The sequence below is a fragment of the Serinus canaria genome, chromosome 3 (assembly GCF_022539315.1).
Source record: "Serinus canaria isolate serCan28SL12 chromosome 3, serCan2020, whole genome shotgun sequence".
In the NCBI taxonomy this organism is placed as follows: domain Eukaryota; kingdom Metazoa; phylum Chordata; class Aves; order Passeriformes; family Fringillidae; genus Serinus; species Serinus canaria.
Window position 1 is genome coordinate 31,878,603 of NC_066316.1, and position 23,065 is coordinate 31,901,667.

General features: G+C 35.0%; 1 protein-coding gene across 2 annotated transcripts in view; it reads right to left on the minus strand.

Moving 5' to 3' along the window:
- The window catches only part of PACRG (parkin coregulated), a 219,395-nt gene that overhangs the window by 96,814 nt on the left and 99,516 nt on the right, over positions 1-23,065 (minus strand). For both annotated transcript variants that reach the window (XM_030235710.2, XM_009098952.4), the window contains exons 4-5: positions 13,525-13,696; positions 1,025-1,174 (exon numbers count right to left, since the gene is read on the minus strand). In XM_030235710.2, the coding sequence (XP_030091570.1) occupies positions 1,025-1,174; positions 13,525-13,696 (322 nt within the window). The remainder of the gene's footprint in view (positions 1-1,024; positions 1,175-13,524; positions 13,697-23,065) is intronic.

The following is a 23,065-nucleotide window of genomic DNA, read 5'->3' on the forward strand; positions in this document are numbered from 1 at the left end:
TCAGTCTCTGAACAGGCATTTTTCAATCTGATTTGAATCTTATACTTGCTAAAGAGTGAGTATAAGGTATTATACTCTGTAGTAATGCAAACAGAAAGTATAATAGGAAGGAGTCCTGCAGAGAACTATTAAAATGCCATGAATTTAATGAAAATCCTCCTTTGAAAGCTTGTGAGGAATTAATTTCTTTTCATCTATGTGGCCACAAGTCAATAATAGGAATTTTTAAGTCAGTAACTTTGTAGATAATTGAAAATAAGAAAAGATAGATTTACTACCAAAAAAATATTTTAAAAATTAATTTGGCAAAAGCAATACACATCATGCTGATTTCAGCTATGACTATGGTGTAAATGTACTCACAGTATATAGAACTCACACTACTGGGTTTTAAAGACTGAAACTGGTGGGATCTGCACTACAAAGAAAACACATACTTAACTGTAGATATAAATTAGTTCTAAATATCTCTATAATGAAACCTGCTAAGAGTGCAGCAATAACTTCAAACTTCACGGTTTTGCTCGATATCATCTAACTTGAAATTCTTCTATGACATGGAGTTTTCTCGACTCTCAAATTAATTAGTTTGATCTCTACTTTTATTTTTAATCTTTCCTAAACCTTCTGGTAGCAGCAAATTACTTGTGGAGAGCACAGAATTGAATAAAACAGTTGGACTAAACTAGCGTGTTGGAGGGAGGAAAAAAGCTTTGCAATTTATTAATGTATTCAAAAGACTGTTACAAAGTTTACAATTTAATTATTGGAAGATTATAGAACTGCTTCACTGCTTCTGTACTGTGTTAAATAAACTGTACGTGCAAGGAGTAATAAATGAAATTGTTAATTTCAGTGCATCCTTAGGGAATAGTAAGAGGGGGGAGTTTACATTATTTAGAGCTCCAAATGGATTTGAGTTTATATACAGTAATAAATCTTAACTACATTGTTAATTAACCCTGCCTCAAGCCCCTTTTTGCCTTAGGAGTTGAAAGACACAGTGTCTGTTAGGATAACTCACCATCCATGTGCTTAAAGATGCTTAGGACTGGGAGAATTTGCCGATAATAGGGCACCAAGGCCTCCCCCACCATTTCAGCCGACACCACCAGGTGCTGGATGACTTTCAGTGTGGTGCAGAGGACCTGTCGGTTACGAAGGTTCAGTGCATCTGTGATGCAAAAAGAACAACAGGCAGAAAGCAGAATTAATTTCTAAAATGTAAAGGGAGGGGGAGGAGTCCTCTAATGGACAAATTTAATTAAACTACACTCCGTTGGGAATTGTAAGTGGGCCTTTATTAGCCCAGCTTAGAAAGATCCCAAAGATGGATTGCAGTCCTGATGTTATAAAACACTGCCTTGTCTGATTGTTATTTGTTCCCACAATTTGTGCTGACTCTTCAGTAACCCAAAGAATGCAGCTCATTATTCCCTCATGCTGCCTGTATAATACTGGCATGGTCCAAACAAATGAAAAATAAATGTTCAGTAAGTACCACTTGGGGCCAATGGAACTATACAACTGCAAGACAACCTGCAAAGGTTGACAACAGATGCATTCTAGTGCAACAATTGGTGTTTGTATGTTTGTACTCATTTATTTCATGATAATTTTATTCATTCAGCTGACAATTCCTACTATTCTGAGAATTGGTACAATGAAGCAAATGTTTATAGAAAAAAAACCCCAACAAACAAACCTTGTAGGCTTTTCAAAAGAAAAACATTCTAGGGAAAAAAAAAAAGGTTTTGTCTAGCCTACTTAGATGTTTCTCTTAGCTTTCAGTGTCATGCTTCTAACCTTATGACACTAAGGCATTTCAAAAAAACCTCTTGTTTTTTCTCTTTTAATTTAACTAAAAGCAAGTACTTTGCATTCTCTCTTGTAGTTAAAAATGAGTCATGCTTGGAATCTGTATATTTTTTTTCCTTGCAAAATCCATCTATTTATAAAAGCATTTCTGAAATTATGCAGCTGGATAAATTTGTCAGCAATTGTCAGTTTTGGTATGGTCTTATATATCAGTCTAATTCTCCAGTGTTCTGCTCAGTTACATAGACTTCCACATCACTGCACTGGACAGAACTGAAAAAGAGAAGTTCATATCCATTACTATGTTTTATAAACACAGACATATATAAATATGTGATTTGAGACATCATAAAAAAGTATAAGCATTTAGAAAAAAATGCAGCAAAGAACACAACAAAATTTGAAGAGGAGCTATTAGTAACTTCTTCAAGAACTGCCTCTTCAAATGGAAGTATTAGGATAAAGATATCTTTACTTATTGCAGAGGTGTTGGAGCTAGATGATCTTTAAAGGCCCCTTGCAACCCAAACCATGATTCTATGCTTCTACAATTCAGTATTTCCTGTGCTGAGTTTTATCAGTGCACAGGAATGCCATTTTGTAGGGGATGAAGTTGTATTTTCACAAAGGAGCAATAGCACCTTTCCCATCTCTTTAAGCAAATTTATTGTACCCCACCTCCTTCTGCTGCTTATCGCACGCCTGCTAAGTGTTAAAAATCAGAGCTAGATCTCCAACCCAAGGGCAGGGCAGATTGGCTGTGTGAATGGACAGAGACAATTCTCAAAAATCAACTAGTAAATAATTTCCCTTCATGCCTCTTGGCATGCTTGTGAACAACATACTGAACCTACTGTTAGAAAACAGAAAGCCCAAGGTTCATCAATCTCATCCAAGCTAAAGGAATACTGCTAAATGAATATACAGACTGAATTCCATATTGCTTATTTTCTGCAATAGTCCCTGCTGTAGTCACCAGGCTGCTCTTAATTTCGCATTGCTTCTCAGCATAATAATATGTGGACAGGAAGACCAGCAATGCAGCATGCTCATGTTAAGTTCCAGCAAAGAGGCTAGCTATTCCAAATTATGCTTTTGTGGATGGATGTTCTAAGGCTTCTTTAGCAAAGAGAGACACTCAGATACAATGTTAAAGATTGGGTCCAAGTCTCAGGTAGGAAAACACTCTTTTAGAGAGTTACAGGCGTTATTCATTTTCATGGAAGAGTGGTTGGAATAGCAAGTTTTGGGGTTCCATCATATAGATTTATTTACTACTAACTTGTCATACACATAAATAATAGCTAACTGAACTAATAGGGAAATTATCACTAACACTGGCAATTTTCAGTACAATAGTTATGTCATGCATACAAGCATGGATGAATACATATATACAATTTATGAATTACTACAACTTAGTAAAATTAATTATTAATACATGCAAAATTAATTAAGGGATATAAAAATTAACCATTGACAGTAATCACTACTTCTTAATTTTAAAAAATTGTACCCACTCCCAAGAATAGGACTTCTGGACTGTTGGATCTGTCCTGAACTATAAGAGACCTTATTTCTAGGCATGCAGAGCATGTCATGTAAGTGGAAACGGCTGTCCAAATACTCCTAGGAAGAACTTTTGGATGGATCCCATCTGATGCTATAGACTTGTCTCTGTCCAAGTGGAGCAGCAGGTACCTGACCATTCTCCTTGGATTATGGTGGTTTCAAACTGCATCCCTATCTCCAGCTCAGGGGAATACAGGGTATTCTGAGAATAACTGGTTTTACAACTAAAGATGGAGGCAAAGGATGCTTTAAGTACCTCAGCCTTTTCCTCATCCTTTGTCCTTATACTTCCCCCTACAACCAGCAAAAGATTGGAGATAGATTCTTCTTAGCCCTCCTTTTACTTCTGATACAGATTTAGAAATATTTTTTATTATATTTTATGGCAGTAGCTGGATTAAGTTTTACTTAGGCTTTGGAATTTCTAATTTTCTCCCTGTATAACCTTATGACAACCTTCTAGTCTTCCTGAATTGCCTGCCCTTTCTTCCAATGGCCATAAACTCTCTTTTATCCCCTGAATTCCAGACAAGTGTTTCTGTTCAGTCATGCCCATTTGTTGGCGCATCTTTCAGCATATGGGGACAATTTGCTCCTGAACCTTTAAGATTTTCTCCTTGAAGAACATCCAGCCTTCCTGGCCCCAATGCCCTTCAGGACTGCCTCCCAAGGGTCTCTGTCAAACATGCTCCTGAACAGGCCAAAGTCTGCCCTCTGTAAGTCCAAGGCTGCAGTTCTGCTGAACTGTCTCCTTACTTCTCTGATAATTGAAAAGTCTGTCATTACATGAACACTGTGCCTAAAAGGCCTTCAGCCACCACATCACCCACATGGATCTCCATCCCCTACCTCTACCAAAACATGACTGAAGGACTTCACTGGCACTGTTCCTTGAAGAGTGGCAGGCTGCACCCAGGCTTATGTCTAGCAAGCCCTGTTTGATCCCTTTTCCCCTTCAAATCTAACTTAAATCTCTTTCAATGAACACTTCTAAGTCCTGTGCAAAGATTCTTTTTCCCCTTTGACACAGGTACCAATAGGCCTCATGTCATTTAAACTGCTCCATGACCAAAAAACTCCAAATCCTGCCAGTGACACCAGCTTCAGAACCAGATAGCTCTTCCTATTTCTTTTCTCATCATTCTCTGCAACTGGAAGGGTACGGGAGAGAATTACTTCCACTACTGATCCCTTAACCAGTTGTCCCCAGACATCTTGTCTGGATTTTATCACTGCATGCCTAAAAAATAAATAATGGATAATAATCAGAGGGCCATCTGAGGGAAGGAAGTTTTCTCTTCACATCTTTAACCCCTGTGGGCCCCAGGGAGGCATCAGACTTTTCCAAGAAGTAGGCCCAGTCTGCATAATCCACCTTCTGGTTAGCTGCTGGTAGGACCCTCCTACTAAAATGACCAGTTGATACTTTTTTTATGGAAGAAGTTTTGATGCAGAGCACAGGTCAACTTAACCTTTGTGACATCTTCATGCTAGATTAACCATTACACTTGTTGCTGTTTGGTGCCATTTGCAGAGTCTTGTACCTATTGTATTAGGGCACCTGGGAAGCTGGGGCAGTCCCAGAGGAGATGCACTTGTTGTGCCAGCAAAAGACCTTGTCACCATTGCCCCCTATCCCTTGAGTCATTCTGTTTTTCCAGGTGAAGAAAGGATAGGGAACATGTGTCTACCTGTGTCTTCTCAGAGAAGACAGGGTACAATTTCAGCAGTCTCCCTCTCTCATCTCACTACACCTCAGCCTACCCAACTCCTCCTGGAGCTCTGTCACTAAGCTAAGGAGTTCCTCTGCATGGTGCACCTCCCACAGCTGTGCTCACTGCTGTCTGGTACTGGTATGAGACTAGGGCACTCACTGCAGCCTGCAGAGGTATGGCTGCAGATGGTTATGCTAGAATCAAACAGACCGAGAATTTGAGCCTGAATCCCTTCAAATTGCAGAAATCGGCAGTGTATGTTAGGAAAACACTTGTAAATATCAAAAGAAAGATCATTAGGACTACAGAACTGTTGTTATTCTTCTTAAATAGTTGGACTGGGCCATGCATAGCAGCCAACCAGATTCTGGCTTGATTATATTAGGCACTTTATAAACATTCAATTAGAGGCAGTCTCTGCCCCAAAGATACACCACTTTCAAATACATGTTTATCTTTTAAAAATCTGGTGAATATTTCCCGTGTACTACCATTACTCCAAACCATTCTCCCACACAAATAAAAGGAAGAAAATATTAATGCAGTATATAAAAGAAGAAGTACATTCCAATACAGTGGAAAATATCAGTGGCATCTAGAGGTTAACAGAAATTGAAGAAAGTACTAGTATCCTTACACAGGAATAAAGAAGACCATTTAGGAATCTTGGTACTCTACAGCTACATAGCCCAAAAGAAGGAAAGATGCATAATATTCAAAGTATTCCAATTTAGAAAACATTCTAGGCTGTTGCCTCTTGGCCTAGAAGTCTGCTGGATCTATTATTGTGAAGACATGGATCTTCACAATAACTGCAAAGTGCACAACTGGTTTGTTTCTCAGTTAAAGATACCTTTCTGCTCCCTAAAGGATTTTGAGAGGACTTTCCTGCCTCATCGGTACATATTTTTCTTTGGTCCTTTAGACTACTGTAATGTTCTCTTAAGCAGCAAAAAACTCCAACCCAATAAAATTACTCTGTTGCTTGGTAGTTTTGATGTTTTCTACTTTAATGGTATGAACTGGAAGATTTTGCTTCTGATTTAGGATACCAAGAAATCCTCCAGCTTAAATAATAGCTCAATTGAAGTCTAATATGAAGTATTTTTCATTCAAACATGTTATTTTGTACTGCTATAGCTTTTCCAAGCAAATATTTTCTGAAGTTCATAAAAACTTTCTTAAACATAAGAAAATTTTACAATGATAGCACCTTAATATCTGATTTAAAAGCTCAGTATCCAAGTTTGTTCTATTTCTACCATTCAAAGCCAAAATAAGAGAGAGTTATGAAAACAGAAAGCATATTTAAAACACCATAGTGCTGTTTATTAAAGCTTGTTAGCAATGAGACAATATAAGATACCAATTTATTGACTTCAGTGAAGACTTTAACTCCATCTAGCCCCTGTTCTAGGTCAGCCTTCATAAGGCATCAATGATAATTCACTGTATTTTTAATTTCAGATAAATTTCATTGGCAATTCATGTAAACTGATGCAAATTTAGTGTTTCCTTTGGTAATTTCCATTAAGGGTAGAAACTTTCCTTAAGATATATGCCACTTGTTCACTTATCCATTTAGCAAGATGTTTACATATAAAGAATAGAAATAATTATTTTAAAACATTCAAATAATTTTCTTGAGTAACACTTCTTATTTCTCAAAGACCTAGAAGTTATATAAGTTGATATCTTTTATTTTTATGTGGCTGTTTGGAAAATTCTATCTCAGTCCCAGATATTGTCTATAATAGAAGCCACAGTTCTCATCTGATAGATGAGATGATTGATAGATTCTACAAGCCAGGAAACAAGACAGCATTTCTCCCAATACACAGTGCATTTTTTCATGACACAATATAGGTCCACAGAAGAGATCAAATCAGAACATTCTCTCCCAGATAGCACATTGATATCCTGAGCTTTACAGAATCAAATTAGTGTGCCTAAAGTTCTGTCTCTTCTCTAATTACTAACTATAGATTTTGGTAATTATATTAGAAGTTATGTTGATAGTGCAATTTTCTTCAACTTATTTTTTCAAATACACTTGTGACCCTATGCTTAGAAGTGCACCAACATTTTCCATCTTCTATTTAGGTCTCACAACCAAACTCTAAAACCAATTTATTTTACATTCAAATCTCTCACTCAATTGGTAAATGAGGCAACAATTTTAGAAAATTCTTTGCCTGAAGCAGAACAAGATACATAGAGTATCCAGTGAGGTAAAAAGCACTCAGGATAAAAATGCTTGACTGTTGTGATCTACTTAATCTTTTTGATCAAGGTCTTATTTTAAATTCACAGAGTCAGGTTTAAAGAAGTCCTAACATGAAGTGTTCTCAAAATGCAATTGATTAAAGTTAGACATACTTCTCTTACAAAATTTTGTCCAAAATCTTCACAGTGCATAATACTTAACTACCTGAACTTATATAATAGTTTTATGCTAAGCTTACAGAACAGTGATGAAGTAATGAAGACTGTTACAAAACACAGCCTTTCAATCAAAAGCGAATAAAAACCAGAATAAGAACCTTGTGTTCTGTACTTTGTGGAAGTGCAGTAAGAGCCTGATCCAAGTAACACTACAGATGTACAAAAATTTCTTTCCATACAACTGAAAGAGTGATGTGTTACAGAGAAACAATGGGTAGGATAAATAGGGGGTAAGGCATGAAAACATTATGCCAATTTTGTCATCAAAGACCTTTTTTTGCAAAGCCAAAGTCTAAGGCACAGAAAATGCTAAGATCCAGAAGTGAAACCCTAATGCTTTCAAGAAACACAATATAGCAGAATATGGAAGAGAAAGTCAGGTGGTGGCTTCTTTCAGCTTTAGTTGTGCCTCTAATTGTAGCATTTTACTAGATCAGCTCCTATAAAGCTTGAATTCTATTAACATTGTGGACCCAGTTTAATTATAGAGTATAAAGGACACTTAGAACAGAGTCCCAAAAACCTGCTCATTGACTATGCCAGTCTAGAGTTTCTATCTATTCCTAGGTGTACATTCCTTCCTCTGTGCTAAGATACTAAAACTGCACTGAGTATCCACCCTCATGACAAAAACAGGTCTGCTATCACTGAAATGTGATGCCATTTACAAAAAAGGTCTGCAGAATCAAAGTAGTACAGGCATCTGTACTGAAAAACTTAGTCTAGCATTCTAAATGTTCTCTAGGTCCTTGAAGAAGAAGAATATGGACAAGAAATACCTGATAAAACAGTTTTCTTAGACTTCCAAAAGGAATTTAATAAGGTCCCCCACTGGACCTCCATGGTTTCCATAGAAATAAATAATGACTTAGAAACTGCAGGCAACAATAAATGATCGCAGAGAAAGAATATCACTAGTAAGGCCTTGCAGGAATCTGTGCTGAATTTCATGTTTTTCACTAGATCCAAAGGTGATTTGGAAGAGTCTTCTCAGATGATAACAAAGATTTCTGATGACATCAAGTTTTTCCAGATGCCAAAGACAAGGACTGACTCTGAAGAACTGTACAGAACAACTGGATGATAACATTGCAGATGAAATTCATTGCTAATAAATGCTAAATATAATACATTTATGAATTCAGGAAAAAATAGCTCAAACTCCAACTTCAAAAGTCAGAGATGTGAATTACAGATTTCACTTTCCAAACATGGATGAGATTTATATTTATTGAATAAGGAACACAGTTTCTCCTCACAGAAAAGAGTTAAGAGGAGTAATAAAGGAGCTACTTCCTAAAGCAGTTGAAAATACCTGAAATGACCAGTTTTGAGCAGAAGAATCTAACATAAACCTAATTGCAACTAATTGTGCTGGTTGATGAAACCTGCAGGGGAAATGCTTTAGTATTTGAATACCAGAACAATTCAAAAAAATCAGAGACCTTTGATTTCTTTAAAAGTATTTTAAGTCTATAAAAGCATGCTTCTTTACTTTTATCTTTCAGTCTGTGACCTTAATAACCAGGGCTGGTTTTTTAAGAACAACAGTCAGCCAGGAGGAAAATTACAATTACATTAGTGTTTTAACTTACTTTCTGAAGGTGAGAGAAATCAATGTATATGATTTGCAGAAAGAAAATGAGAACAGACCAGAAAACCATATTTATTCCATAAAAATATTGCAGAACTTTGTGAAAGGAAGTATTTAACAGTCATTACATACTCCTATATACTGTGAATATGTGAGAACTATGATGATGCTTAGAACTGCTAACAACACATTCAGCTTCACATATCTAAATGCAAAAGTGACACTGATTTGACATTAAAGGGAAATTAACTACACTGTAGTCCAAGACAAGATTTTTAATGCAAATAGAATGAACAATAAGAAAATGGAAATCAAGTGCAAACAGAATGTGAACAATAAGAAAACAGAAATCAGTTTAATTTGGAAATTGATTAAACATTAAAAAGGACTCCATAGGTGACACAGAGAGAGAAATGCCCTATTCATTTCTCTAAATCTGACTCACAAAAATATCTATTACCTTAGTTAAATATTTTTGCCAAAGTTTAAGATATCCTTGATTTACTGTATCACAGAAGTTATGTTTAACAGCATGGTAAAAGTCTCAAGAAGGAAAACTTCAGTGTGCCTTAGGATGGAGATTATTCTTTTTGGACTCAATCAGAAGAACTGGTCTGCTGACTGGAACTGTGTAGAAACAATACTTTCTTCTAAATTACAAGTGCAAAGATGAGAGCTTTTCTAGCTTTTGGGTCTAAGTTCAGATTGTCTAAATATCTGTTTTAGGATTCACAGCACAGAACAGAGAAGATTCTGGAAAGTGGATGATCCAAGATACTTAAGTGGTTAATTTCACATTAATATCTTCATTAGCAAAACTATATGAAGATCTTCCTAGTGATCATTTCTAGCTATTCACTCCATTATCTGTGCTATGGTGTACTGTTCCTTCATATGTGGGAGTGCATTTATAAATTAGAGTATTGAAATGATCTGACTTTAAAAGTAATGCTGCTTTAAAAATATTTTTTATTTATTTTAGAGTTGAGTTCTTTGGCTATAGTTTTTTTTTTTTGTTTTGTTTTTACACATCTATATGAAAGTATCACCAAGTTGCTCCATAAACAATTGCATTAGCAAAAGTGAGAGTGTGGGAGCTGGAACAATTGATGACATTATGCATGCAAGGGTTGAAAACTCCTACAACAACATTGCCAGCAAAGCAAATGTGAATGGCAGTATGCTTGCTGCCTCTGAAAGGAGAGGAGGTGCTTCCATACACTGTGCTGCATGTCCCTGATGCTACTCATAGAAACAATAGACAGAGGTGCAGAAACTTCTGGCTCACTCAGTGTTTATGTCTGCATGTGTGTCTCATGCAGAGAACATTGGGGAACCCTGAAGTCAGGAATCTGAGAGTTGCAGAAGCCTAACACAAACAAGCAAATGGACTTAAGGCTTTTCTGATCCATTCACTATGGGAAATATTAAAAGTAATAATTTTTCCCAAAAATGAACACCAAAAGGAATTTTATACTCCCATAATGACCACAGAGAAAAACATAGAAAGGATAGACAGACTCCTCTGTTTCCTAAAAATAAAGAAACTCTCATGTAACCTACAGACATCTTTGCTACCCCAGGGGGCTGTGCCTGGCTTTTGTTCAGCTCTCTGCCACCAATGTAATCTCCAATCTGGGGCAAAATTAGCCTTCTTCTTCTGCATTTTTACCTGTCTGTAATACGAAAATAGCAATATGGATCTTCCTGGTAAAGAAGATATCTGGCTGTGTATTGTGCATCAGAACTTTCATGATACTGCTGCAAAGTACTTTGCTACTTGCCATATATCTCAATTTATATATCTTTGCTAAAGTTGAAATAACTCAAACAATGGGTTTGCCTATATCTTCTGTGAAAGGGAGCAAAAAGTCCTATATCTTAAGTAATCCCATTTTCTGGGTTTGTGCTATATTTATTTTTAGTTGGATTCCTTACAAGTTTGACATAAACAGGTAATTTGTTTCTTCTGAGTTTTATGTCATGCAATGACTGCATTTATAAACAATTTTATAATGTTTTTCCAGTGCATGATACGATATACTCTGAATTTATATTTTGAGAAATCAAAATATATTTCAAACATTTTTCTCTCTGAGAAATTAATGCCTCCAGCCAGAAGGATTTTTTTTCTTCCTCTGAATTTTGAGTAAAAATGTTCCTTCTAGTAAAAAAGTTCTTTCCAATGTGACAAAAAAAAAAAAAGAAAAGGAATTATTTTTCAACTAAAAGCATTCTTCTTTATTATTTTAATAATCTTTCAGGTATTTTAGAAGAGAATCCAGGCCTGTTAATTTTAATTGTCTGCCTTTTTTTAAGTCACTGCTTGTTTAACAAGAAAAAAATTTGAAAGGATTTGGGCTTAGAATAACCCACAGATGGATTAAATGATATTACTTTCATTTTTAATGATATAGTGTTCAAAAGTGTGATCTTTAAGCAAGGATGGCTGGGAGACAAATTCCTCCTTACATCATTAAAACATAATACGGAATTCTAATATTTAATATAAATGCTTTTAGAGAACATATAGGTCTTTACTAACATATTCCTTTGATGACCCTGAAGGAGAGAAAACTGCTTTTAAAAGCATTTTATCTGTAAAGTTGTTTTTCTGTCCTTCTTTTAGCATTTCCCCCTCAATCATATATATTAACTTGCCTAACAATCAATTTATTTACTCTTTCACAGTAGAAATATGGTAGTGGTCTAGAGGAAGACTGGTTAATCAGAAATAACTCACCCAGTGGGACATTTTAGAGACAGTAATCTGTGTAAAACATAGCTGAGTTTATTGTGGATGCTGCTGAGTCACAGAAATGTATAGCTATGACTACACTGCTGTATTAGAGAGTCATAGGAAATTAAAAACCCCTCAAAAGTATACATTCTCAGACTCCTGGAGATGGTGGTGTCTTCTTTTACTGTTAGCATGGCTTTAATTATGAAGAAGCCTTTATCATTGCTAACACTTAGACTCTTCACATATTAAAGCTGATAGAAAAGCATTCTTAAAATGAAAAATCAGCACTTTAGAATAAAATAAAGCAGAAACAATAACTACATTTAGCTAGGAGATTCTTTAATGTGTTCCAGCACCATAAATTATGACTTAAGACTGCATATCAAACCCATAAAAATATCCTTACCTAGAAATCTTATTCTAATTCTAAGTGCTGTGTAACAGCTAAAGCTTCCAGGTAATTAAATCTAAGCTAGATGCTGGTCTCAGAAAGACTTTTAAGTCCCAGCTGAGGAGATGCTGTCATAAACTTGCAGTCTTTTCTGAAGAAATTACTTCACCTTTCAAAAAACATGATACTACTGCAAATATATTTGGGTGATGTTGGAAATACAGCTCTAAAGAAATTATATCATTCCTCTCTTTATGTGTTTCCCCTGTAGAGTGAAAAAACGGCAACACTGGTTTCATAACCTTTCTCAAGTGTCAGAGAGTAAACATTCTGAATATTATATATTCCTTTTGACATTTTCAAAACTATGGTAAGACAGAGATAGTGACATCTACAATCAATCTTTTTAAATTGAGAAAAAAATTGAATGAAAAAACGACAATTCTGACCCTTCTCACACTATTATTTCAGTATTATCAGGCTCCAAACTACATTCACCTCCAGTTTTACAAAACTGTATTTAAACCTGAACTGTGTCATGGAAAGGAAAAAGAACAGCAATGATACCATTGTTAAACTTGGCTTCTTTTTTATGATTAATCATTAAATGTGATCATCTATTCATATAAGTGTAACATGCAGATTTAAGAATCACCATAACTAACTAGAGAAGGATGATGGTTCAGAATCATATCTCTTCAAGGTACTGACCTAAAAAAAGGACAAAACAATATATCTGAAAGACTAGGTGGTTCAAGAAAATAAATTTTAGTGATAATACACTTGAAGTTTAGTGGTATTACATTTGTGTTAAAATAATTTATCGACTTTTACAAGTTTTTTTCTACAAAAAACCCATGTTTGACTATATAAAACCCTCAAAAGCAGTATTTTTAAAATGACATCTGTTGATTTCTCCTGTCATTTTAGGTGAACTGGTCTGTACAGTAGAGGATTTACATTGTAAATATAGAAAATCAGCTAAGGAAATGCCACTTCACATTTTCAAAGACCAAGAGCAACTCTGTAATAAGAAAAACACTAACCAGAGAGTCTATTCTGAAATACTGCACACATCAGGTGAGTAAAGGCATAAGCTTTCTGGCCTTATATCTTAAAATTTACTGACATGTGCAATAATTTTCATGTGATGTTCAGGCTGTCATGTTTTACAGCTTAATTAGCAACTTTTCAAAAATTTACACCATATAAATACAACTTATGTTTCTCCTACATGCTCACTCACTTTTTATTGGGATAATGAGCTGTGGAACAACAGGAAGAATCTTGCTTCCACCGTGCTCCAATAGGTCATGGACTCCTTGACGAGCAAAAAACTCATATGGAAATTCTGTTTCACAAAGCCCATCAAAGAACAAAGGCAGAAAGTAATGATAGTCCAGTTCTTCAATCTGTACCTGAAAATACAAGATAAATAAACAAATAAATGCAATTTTTCAGTACTAATACAATGGGATCAGGCCAACAGATAATTCATGCCACTTACACAGGCATGTTTAGTAAATAATAATTCATTTTTCATCACTGCAATATATATTGAATCACAGTATGGTTTATGACAAGATATTAAAATACAGAAATATTAGAACTTAAGAAGAGAATAAAAATTAATATACTTCTATATATTTTCACTTTTTGATGAGTCAGTACCAGATTCTAATATTCCTGCTTACACACTTTACTTTGCAAATTACTCATAGGAATCAAACCAGTCATTTTAAGAACAATACTCTGCCTCTTTCAAAAAAATTTGATGTTGTATCTTCACTTGGACATTCAAAACAACAAATAAGAGAAACAGTCCTGTGAGCAACAAATACCCAGCATGGTACAAACATCAATATTTGTACAATAATTCCCTAGTTTGTTGAATACTGATCCAGTTCACTTCCTATTAATTTGAAGAGCAGAATTATAAAGAAATTCCATGGTTCTCTATTGTGAAGAAAAGGTACCGAAATTATGTACCTATTTTTAATAGGAATTTCCTTCCAATCGTAAATTACAAAGTATGCTAACCTTAACAAGATATGGAAGGATTTTGCACTCTAGTTTTCTTCCCTTTTCCTTCTTTTACCCATTAGGACTCTAGCACAGAAACTCAGGCTAGCCAGGGATAATCAAAAGTTTGTTTATGGCCCGTCAAAGCTCTGAATACAGCTGAGAAGTAACTCAACAGCAATGAATTTTCTCTGAAAAGAATATGATCCTCCAAATCACTTGGAGACCAATCCATCTCTTTAAGAATGCACTTCCATCTTTAAAACACTGCTTAGCTGGTACCAAATTTTTCCAGAGAGATTTGGTAGCATCCAGGTAAGATTCTTCACACTTAACATGCTTTGTCACATAGGCCAAACTGAAGCTCCAAATATCCTAGATAAAATTTGTCAGTTTAAGCAAAACAAAAACCTCACTCATTGATTTCAGAAAAAAATTGCAGTCTCACTTGAACTGTGGAAGTCTGAACTAAAGCAGCCAAGAACTGAACTTCACAATTCTTGGGTAAATCAAAGAGTGAGGAAGTAGCACATAGATATTCTCTGAGGCCATGGTTCATTTTTCTCCTTGCTTGACTGAGTAGATCTGAATCCTGGTCTGGCACACCTTAGCTACTGACTTCAATCTTTCATGTTGAAACAGATCAATCCATGTAAATCAAAATTAAGTGGAACTGATACTTGAAAGGAAGCATTATGCATTTGCTGTGAGTGTCTCAGTACTGGCAGTCATAGTGCCAATGACATACTAACATAGCCTCACATGCACTGATTGTTAATCTCTTACAGGAGATTAAAAGGGCAATTGAATAATACCTATTCACTGATGTGAATGAAATCAAGTCCCAGTAGTGGATCATGCAGGAGAAGGAACAAAGGAAACTCACATTTTCTGTTTTGTCAGCATCATATATTGCTTGCTTCACTGTAATTTTTTTCTCATTGGCTTTTCACTTCACAAGAAAAAAATCAGATGCCTTTATAGTCAATAAGAACCCAGGGAAATGGCCTCAAGTTGCTCCAGGGAAGGTTCAGATTAGATATTAGGAAAAATCTCTCCACAGAAAGGGTTATAAAGCACTGGAGCAGACTTTCCAAGGAAGTGGTGGAGTTGCCAACCATGGAAGTGTTCAAAATGTGTGGCTATGGTACTTGAGAACATGATTCAGTGGTGAACATGGTGGTGTTGCTGGATTAACAGTTGGACATCATGGTCTTTTCCAACCTTAATGATTCTATGACTATATAATTCTGTGGATATATCATGGTCAATTTGTGGGAAATTTCAAAAACAACAAAATAATTAAGCAACAAAAAGAAATTAACTATTATGACTATTAATAAATAAAATAACAAGAATTAAAAGACATTGAAATTCCTAAATTGATGGGGTTTGTATTTCTTGAGGTCATTCAGCATACTATTAGCAATACTCAGTAAATGATAAAAGAAGCCTTCCCCTGAAGTCACAAGAAAGTTGTATCAGGTAATAATGGACCAGGAGGTCAAAAAATCATTGAAAAAAAAAGCAGGACCAAGAAGAAGCAATTTTTTCATGTTCTTTGTCAATAGGACAATAAAACTTTCCTTCATATTTATTTTAATGTTTCATTTGTAATCTATAATTTTTTTGGTATTGAATGCTTTAGCTTCAGAAAATCAAAACCAAAACCTGTAACTGCAACTTCCATCTGGCAAAAACTTCAGATGTTCAAGAGAGATGCAATTCTTAATGTCAGCTTTTTTTTTTTTTTGAAGGGTGGTGTTTCACAAGGCAAAACACCTTACCACACTGTCTCATTGAGATGGAGTTTAGCATGTATTCCTTATATGGGTATTTGACAACTCTTTTAAAACTAAAAAGTATTTCCACAGTGAAAAATGTCCTCGATACACATCCATGTTAGGTTACTAAATCAGAATTTGCATCTATTTTGCTCCAAACACACATACAGCTAATTTTTTTTCTCCTAGTCTTCACTAATACCTCCACTAACTATAACTGCCAGTTATCTTTTTTCTCAAAGATTTGGAAGTTCTGATACGTGATGCAATTTTTCTTTTCTTTTTTTTTTTTTTTTTTTGTGCTTGAAATATGCTTTTTCTCTTTCAGATATGAAGAAAGCTTCTCTGCTCAGAAGCTTGCCAGTGTTTTTCAGCAATAATGACTGGTAAATAAAAGATATTATCCTTATCTATCAACTCTGTATTATGGTTGCACATTACATATACATAGGAATGATATATCAATTTTAAGGTAAATATGATTTCAGGATTTAAAAGCAACTCAAAGTTTTACACACAACACAAAAGACTACAAGAAATCTTTTACAAAATAGACATATGACAAGCTAGTGATTTGTGTGTACTCCTCAATTAGTTCCAAATGCCTAAATGGTTGGCAACTAGCATGCCTCTGAAAATTATTTTAATTTCTAACTTATTTCTTGAAGTGTCAGCTGTCCAAGCACACAGGCAATTTTTACTTAGCTTTTTTTGCTCTATAATAACTCCCACGATATGGAAGCCAGAAATATTTTGTCTTACATTCTATGGTGTGAAACTCTTTCCTTCTGTGTTTACTATTTAGCTTTTCAAAGTGGCTATTATACAGCTGTTCAGAGAAAAATGTGGTTTTTCTGGTTTTGCCTACAACATCCTTTTGTGTTTTATATCCACCCACAAAAAAATGCTGATTAATGCTCAAATTCTTGGCAAACTTGTCCACATCTGACAATAATGCTGTGGCTATGGATTTTAAGAAGAAATCTCACAATAACTCTTATGAAACTTCTGTACTAGTGGTTTGTAAATTTTGCAGACATAGCCTCTGAATTTTCAGTAAAGAGGCACTAATAAAAATTAATGTATAATATATGATTAAATACCAAAAGCAACCATAGAATGAGTAAAATCTTTTGTTTCATGAAACTTTCAGGATCTTTATATGTTCTAAAAGCTCCCTAGGTGAAAAACAATACACAGTTAATAAGTGCTGCTTTATTGTTACATAAAACTAATGTACAAAATGGGAGGAAACTAATCACAGAATTACGGTGAATTTGTCCAGGAGAGAATCGTTCCTATGAAGCAGCCCATCGTGAGTGGTAAGAATGCTGAAGCAAAGAAAAATTAGAAAAAGATTCTAGATTGACAGCAGAAAAATAAGATTTGTGGCTAATCTGCCTGAGAGATTAAGAAAACAAACTGTTTGAGAGAACTTAAGGTATAGAAGTTTAACAATAATGGTATCATTGGTCTTCCTAAAGAATTTTATTTAAAATAATCTAGTCAACCATATGACAAACCCAAGTTTTGGAAAGTAGTGTTTAAGCCACATAATTTAAATTTCCATCTCCTTTCACACAACTGGTTACAAAATACCATGTCTTTCATCTAATTATCCAAAAACAAGATATGATCTCTCAGAAACATTGTATCCAACTATGTATGTATTCATTTAATGTCTTGATCTAAGGCATTAAAATTAAGTAAAGAAACTCTGGAATTGTTGGCTTGATAAAGACTAACAGGAGTTCATAATGCTTGTAAAGATTTTATAAGGATTTTTGATAAAATAATAGTTTCTCCTAAGATTTACTTCAATGTCTGTGGTTTTGGTTAATTAAAAAAGAAAAACAACAATTTTGAACAGTGTCAGTTTTTAACTTCCTTTCCACTTTTTCTTCCAAGATTTCTTTCAACCTTTCTTTTATTTCTTCCTATATCCTGTACAAATAGCCAAGATGAAGCCTATGCAATTCACAGTTTTTGGTTTCTTGCTTTAAATATATTTAATGCATAACAGCATATCAGTTTTAAATCTTCACTATGGAGTGAGTAATGCTCACTAGTATTTCCCTTGCTTAGATAGATTTTTCAATATGGTAATTTTACTTATGGTTCCAAACACAATTCCACTGTTGCATCTAGTCCCTGGAAATTGTCTAGCAAGAAAAAAAATCTCTTTTTAGTCTGCTGCATTTCACCTTCTAATAGGGTCATACCACAATTATTTTCTATTGAAAGAGACTTAGTCTAAGTAATTACCTGTATCTTATCAAAACAAAAAAATAAAAAAGACACCTGTGCCTGTATTTTCCATCCAGTATTTAGCAATGAAATGCTAAATACTTATCTTAAAACAAGTGGAAGATTATCAGAGTTGAAGAGATACAGATAATGGCAAGGGACTTAACAGAAACCATTTAGCTCAAACTGTATTTAGAGCCTCTTTAACATATTCTGTAGACATTTTACTTCCCAAAGAAGTTAAATAACAAAAGAAAATATTTGCCTCCTTTGGATAAATTAAGAGAAGCAATAAGAAATGTCACTGGAGTGTTACTATACTGGATATTTGAATTTAGCTTTGAAATAACTCCTCATGTAAAAATAAAACCCAAAATCTAAACCCCTAAAAATACAGAAATGTTAATACATAATAATTTTGAACTTACTGTATTTTCTACTACCTTCATTTTAGCTACAAAAAGAGCAGTAATTTGTGAAGACAAACCCCATCACTCCAAATGTCCCCCCCTTCCTACTCCTTCTCCCCACTTTATGCACCAAGCATGATTCTATAGGGCCTGGAAAATCCCTTCAGTCACTTGGGCTCATCTGTCTTGTCCCTGCCCCCACCCAACCTCCCATGCACCCCCAACTTCTTCACCAGTGTGGCAGAAAAGCAGAAAAGGCTTTGGCTCTGTGTAAGCCCTACTCAGCAATAACAAAAACATCTTGATGTTATCAACCCTCAATTCAGCACAAATCCAAAATACAGCTCCATACCAGCCATTGGGAAGTAAATAAACTCTACTCCAGCTAAAACCAGCATGATATGATAACCAAAATATTTTCTTTTCAGTTGCTACAGCTGAAGGTGACAATCTAATCTTACTGGGGTTATTGAGGTGAGGAAAATTAATAGTCAACATGAAGGTCACATTATTCCCTGATAACTAGAGGATCAATGGCTGGTTCAGAAATGGAGGCAAGTAGGAGGATAAGAATTTGTGTAAAATCTTCTATGGCTAGAGAGAGAGAGTAAAAGAAAAAAACAGCCTGCAATCTCTTGTTATAACAGTAACTTCAGAAATTATTTTTATTAAACAAATGTGAATCTCTAAGTCTGTGAGCTATGCCATCCAGAAGATAATCTAGCACATTTCTGTAAGGGGGGGATTTTAATTCTGCATTTTCATAAATCTTTTTAATTGTACTGCTGGGATTTAAATTCTTAAAATATACACCTCACTCTTAATACAGAGCAGGAAGGTCTTGTGAAATATACAGGAGGATCAGTGTGCCACCCAGGAAAAACAGGATGACAATTAAGCCTCGGATTATGGGATATAGGCCTTAAAGTGGATATGCAATATTGAAGTGACAGATTAACAGCAAGGACTTCTACTACAGTATAGGAGTTCAGTGTGACAGGAAATAGAGTTGAGCCAACTAATTAATCATTATGAATTACCAATATGTTGCAGCTGTGAAAAGGCTAAATATTATTTAAAATGTATTAGCTATTTCTAGTACAGATAGGAAATCATTAAGGCTACTACACAAGACAGTCACAAGACCTCACTTGTCATTATCATCAATTTGCCTTAATATGAAATATTAATAGAATTTATTCTCATTGATTCATCATTGGAAATTACTGGGAAAAACTGATATATATATATATATATAGGAACACACCAAACTGAAAAATAAATATATATATATATAGGAACACACCAGACTGAAAAGGAAATTAAGTGCTAACTTGTTCTTATTTATTTGGATTCTGATCACATTGGAATTTCTGAGTCAACTGATTTCTAAAAATGCATGTTAAATATATTACTCTTTCCATATAGAAAATAGGTGTTGACTACACTTCAAGGACTCCTTCCTTTTAATTGATGGGAAGCATTATAAACAGAAGATTAAGCACTCTGAGAAAAGGGCTCTGTAAACATGACTCTGACAAATGTGGAATGTACCTGAGAATTATTCCCCTGAAGCAAACAATGGACCACAAGATAACCGCAGTAGCAGACAAAAGTATTTCTGCTACTTCAGAATGTATGCTTATCTACTTACATCCTTCTTGCTCTTCAAAGGCTTACCTTACTCACACATTTTCAGAAACTGAGCTCTTCTCCTTTTTCTTTATGTGATTTATTATGTTTTCAGAGTTTCGCAAGCATAGTAATGTAAAACTTTAGATTAAGAAAAAGAATAATAATTTCTCTGCATTTTGTTCATCTTTCATGTTTGCAATTGCCTAATATGAGCATTACATTATATATAAAGATCGAGTGCATATTTTAAAGCCACATGACATTACATGTATTATATACACCTAGACAGAGCTGAAATGGAATTAGTGACTCTACTGGGAGCTGTAGCCTGGTGGTAGATTAAGTTCCACCCTCAGCTGCAACATCTAAGAACCTCCCCCAGATCCACTTAGGTACCAGCAAGAAGCAGAGGACAAGTTCTTGTCCTATACTACAGAAAGCACAGAGGATTATCATTGCAAAGAAAAAATGTTCAATTCTGCAGACACTTTATCAGACACCAGTGGACAACTCTTCTCTGACAGTGAAAGCAAAGACACTAAGACTGTCCCACGCAAGGGGAGGAGGCTAGGTATAGCCCACTCTCCAAGGCTGAATTTGAAGCAGAAGGACCTCATGGAGCTGGCTGCAAGACTCTCCCACTACCTTTGGAGGAAGATATTTTGATCTTCATTTATTTACTTCAGGCAGTATGAAGTTCATTTTAAACATCATCATCAGAAGAATGAACCAGTCTGTTCATCCCCATAAAACACATGCAGTAAAGAACTAATTCTAATTTTTTTTTTTGGAAATAAACATTCTTTTGTTCAAAGAAGGTTTGTCCCATTTTAATTGGATGAAGCCTAACACATCATGTTATTTTAAAAGAATTGTGAAAGTAAATCAGGAGAGTGCCAACTGATTGTATCACATTAGTGAAACTAATGGCAAAACAATTGGGTTTGTTTTATTTCTTGATATTATTTTCCTTTTTATTTGCCAATGTTCCATGCACAGCTGTTTGTGAAATTAACTTGCAATTATCTGGTTTTAATAAAAATAAGGAAAAGCACAAAAGTTAGAGATAAAGAAGAGCACTGGGACAAAGAAATACATAAAGTGTCTGTGGGAAAAGTTAAATACAATTCTCTGAAGATTTATTTTAATATTAAACATAAAATGACACAAAACCACAATATAATGTTCAACTAGACTTGTCCATACATCCATTTTTTGTCATGTTTAACATATAAACGTACAGAAAACCTGGCAGTTTTATGGTGTTGGAAACTGTAGAAACTTATAAAAAAATCATCAAATATTATCATTTGTTTTTTCAAGCAATTAAAAATTAAAAATGACAAAACCAAATTAGAATAGTGATTTTTCTATACTAAGAGCATTTTATGATACAGTTCCTATTAGCTTCTGACTCTACATTTATCTCATGTATGAAAATGACACTTCTCCCCATGAAAGAGCAGGATCTGAACAATTCCACATAACCATCCAGAATCCAGAAAGATACTATAACAGAGTGGGAGAGATGCCATGAATGCTGTATATCTAAGCCAGGAACTCTTGCATCTTACCAACAAAGAAGTTATGCAGTCAAATCATCCTGAAACAAAGTGGAGAAAGCAGGACTACACTATGTCCTTCTTCATTAACTTCAGGACTAGTACAGAGAAAAACCAAAATGGTCTCACTGCCTCCAAGTGTGCTTGAAAAAGAGCATGGACCAAGAGTAATTTTGGAGGAAATGACTGTCTTGAGGAGATGAAGCTCACCACCAGAAATCCTTTGTCTCATGGCTTCCAAGAGACCTGGGAGATGGCTCTGAAGTTAGTTCATATTTTTCAGGTCTAACCTACTGGAAGGAAATACCCGAGACAATGTACTAGCAACACTGAAAGGTCCCCATAGGTAAATTACAGACAGGTGAATCAAATCCTAAGTGAACAAATTCCAGATATTGACAGAACCCAGAAACAGAAGGGAGTACTGCACCATCTGCTGGCTGACACCAAACACTGTGAAGGTGTTTTATTTCAAGAGCAAACAATGAAACAAAATAGGTAGGATATTACGGAAAATGTCAAAGTCAGATTTTGCAACTAACCATCTGAGTTACCATAGACAAGTTAAAATCTTCCCCCTGTGAAAATCTGTGTTATTTCAAGGAAGTCAAAATTCAAGAGGAGCACATAATTTTCAGAACTCATAAGCAACAGCACGACTAACAGATGTTTGCATGAACTGTATCTATGCTTAAAATCAAAACAGGGTGTGAGTCATTCTCTGGCCCAATGCTTAGTAGTATGGAAGATACAATTTCTGTACAGCTAAATTCTTTGTACAAAACAGGGTAGTTGACTTTAAATTACATACTGTAAATAGTCTTGGTAGCTACTGATCCTGAATCACAGATGAACATTATTTGGGCAAAAAAGCACCAGACAGAATCATGGCAGAGGCTGTGCTATTAGCATACTTAAACAGTGATGCGTCAACGCTCAAGGCCACACTGTGATATGAACAGCCCTCCTAGTTTACATGGGGCTGTTGGCATGACCTACACAAACTGAGATGGAATGAAGAGAAAAAAATAAATTTGAAAAAATAACTCAACAGAAGTTGCCTTGAATAATGTTACAGCATACACCATAACACATGTCACAGCTGAGACAGCCACAATACACAGAGT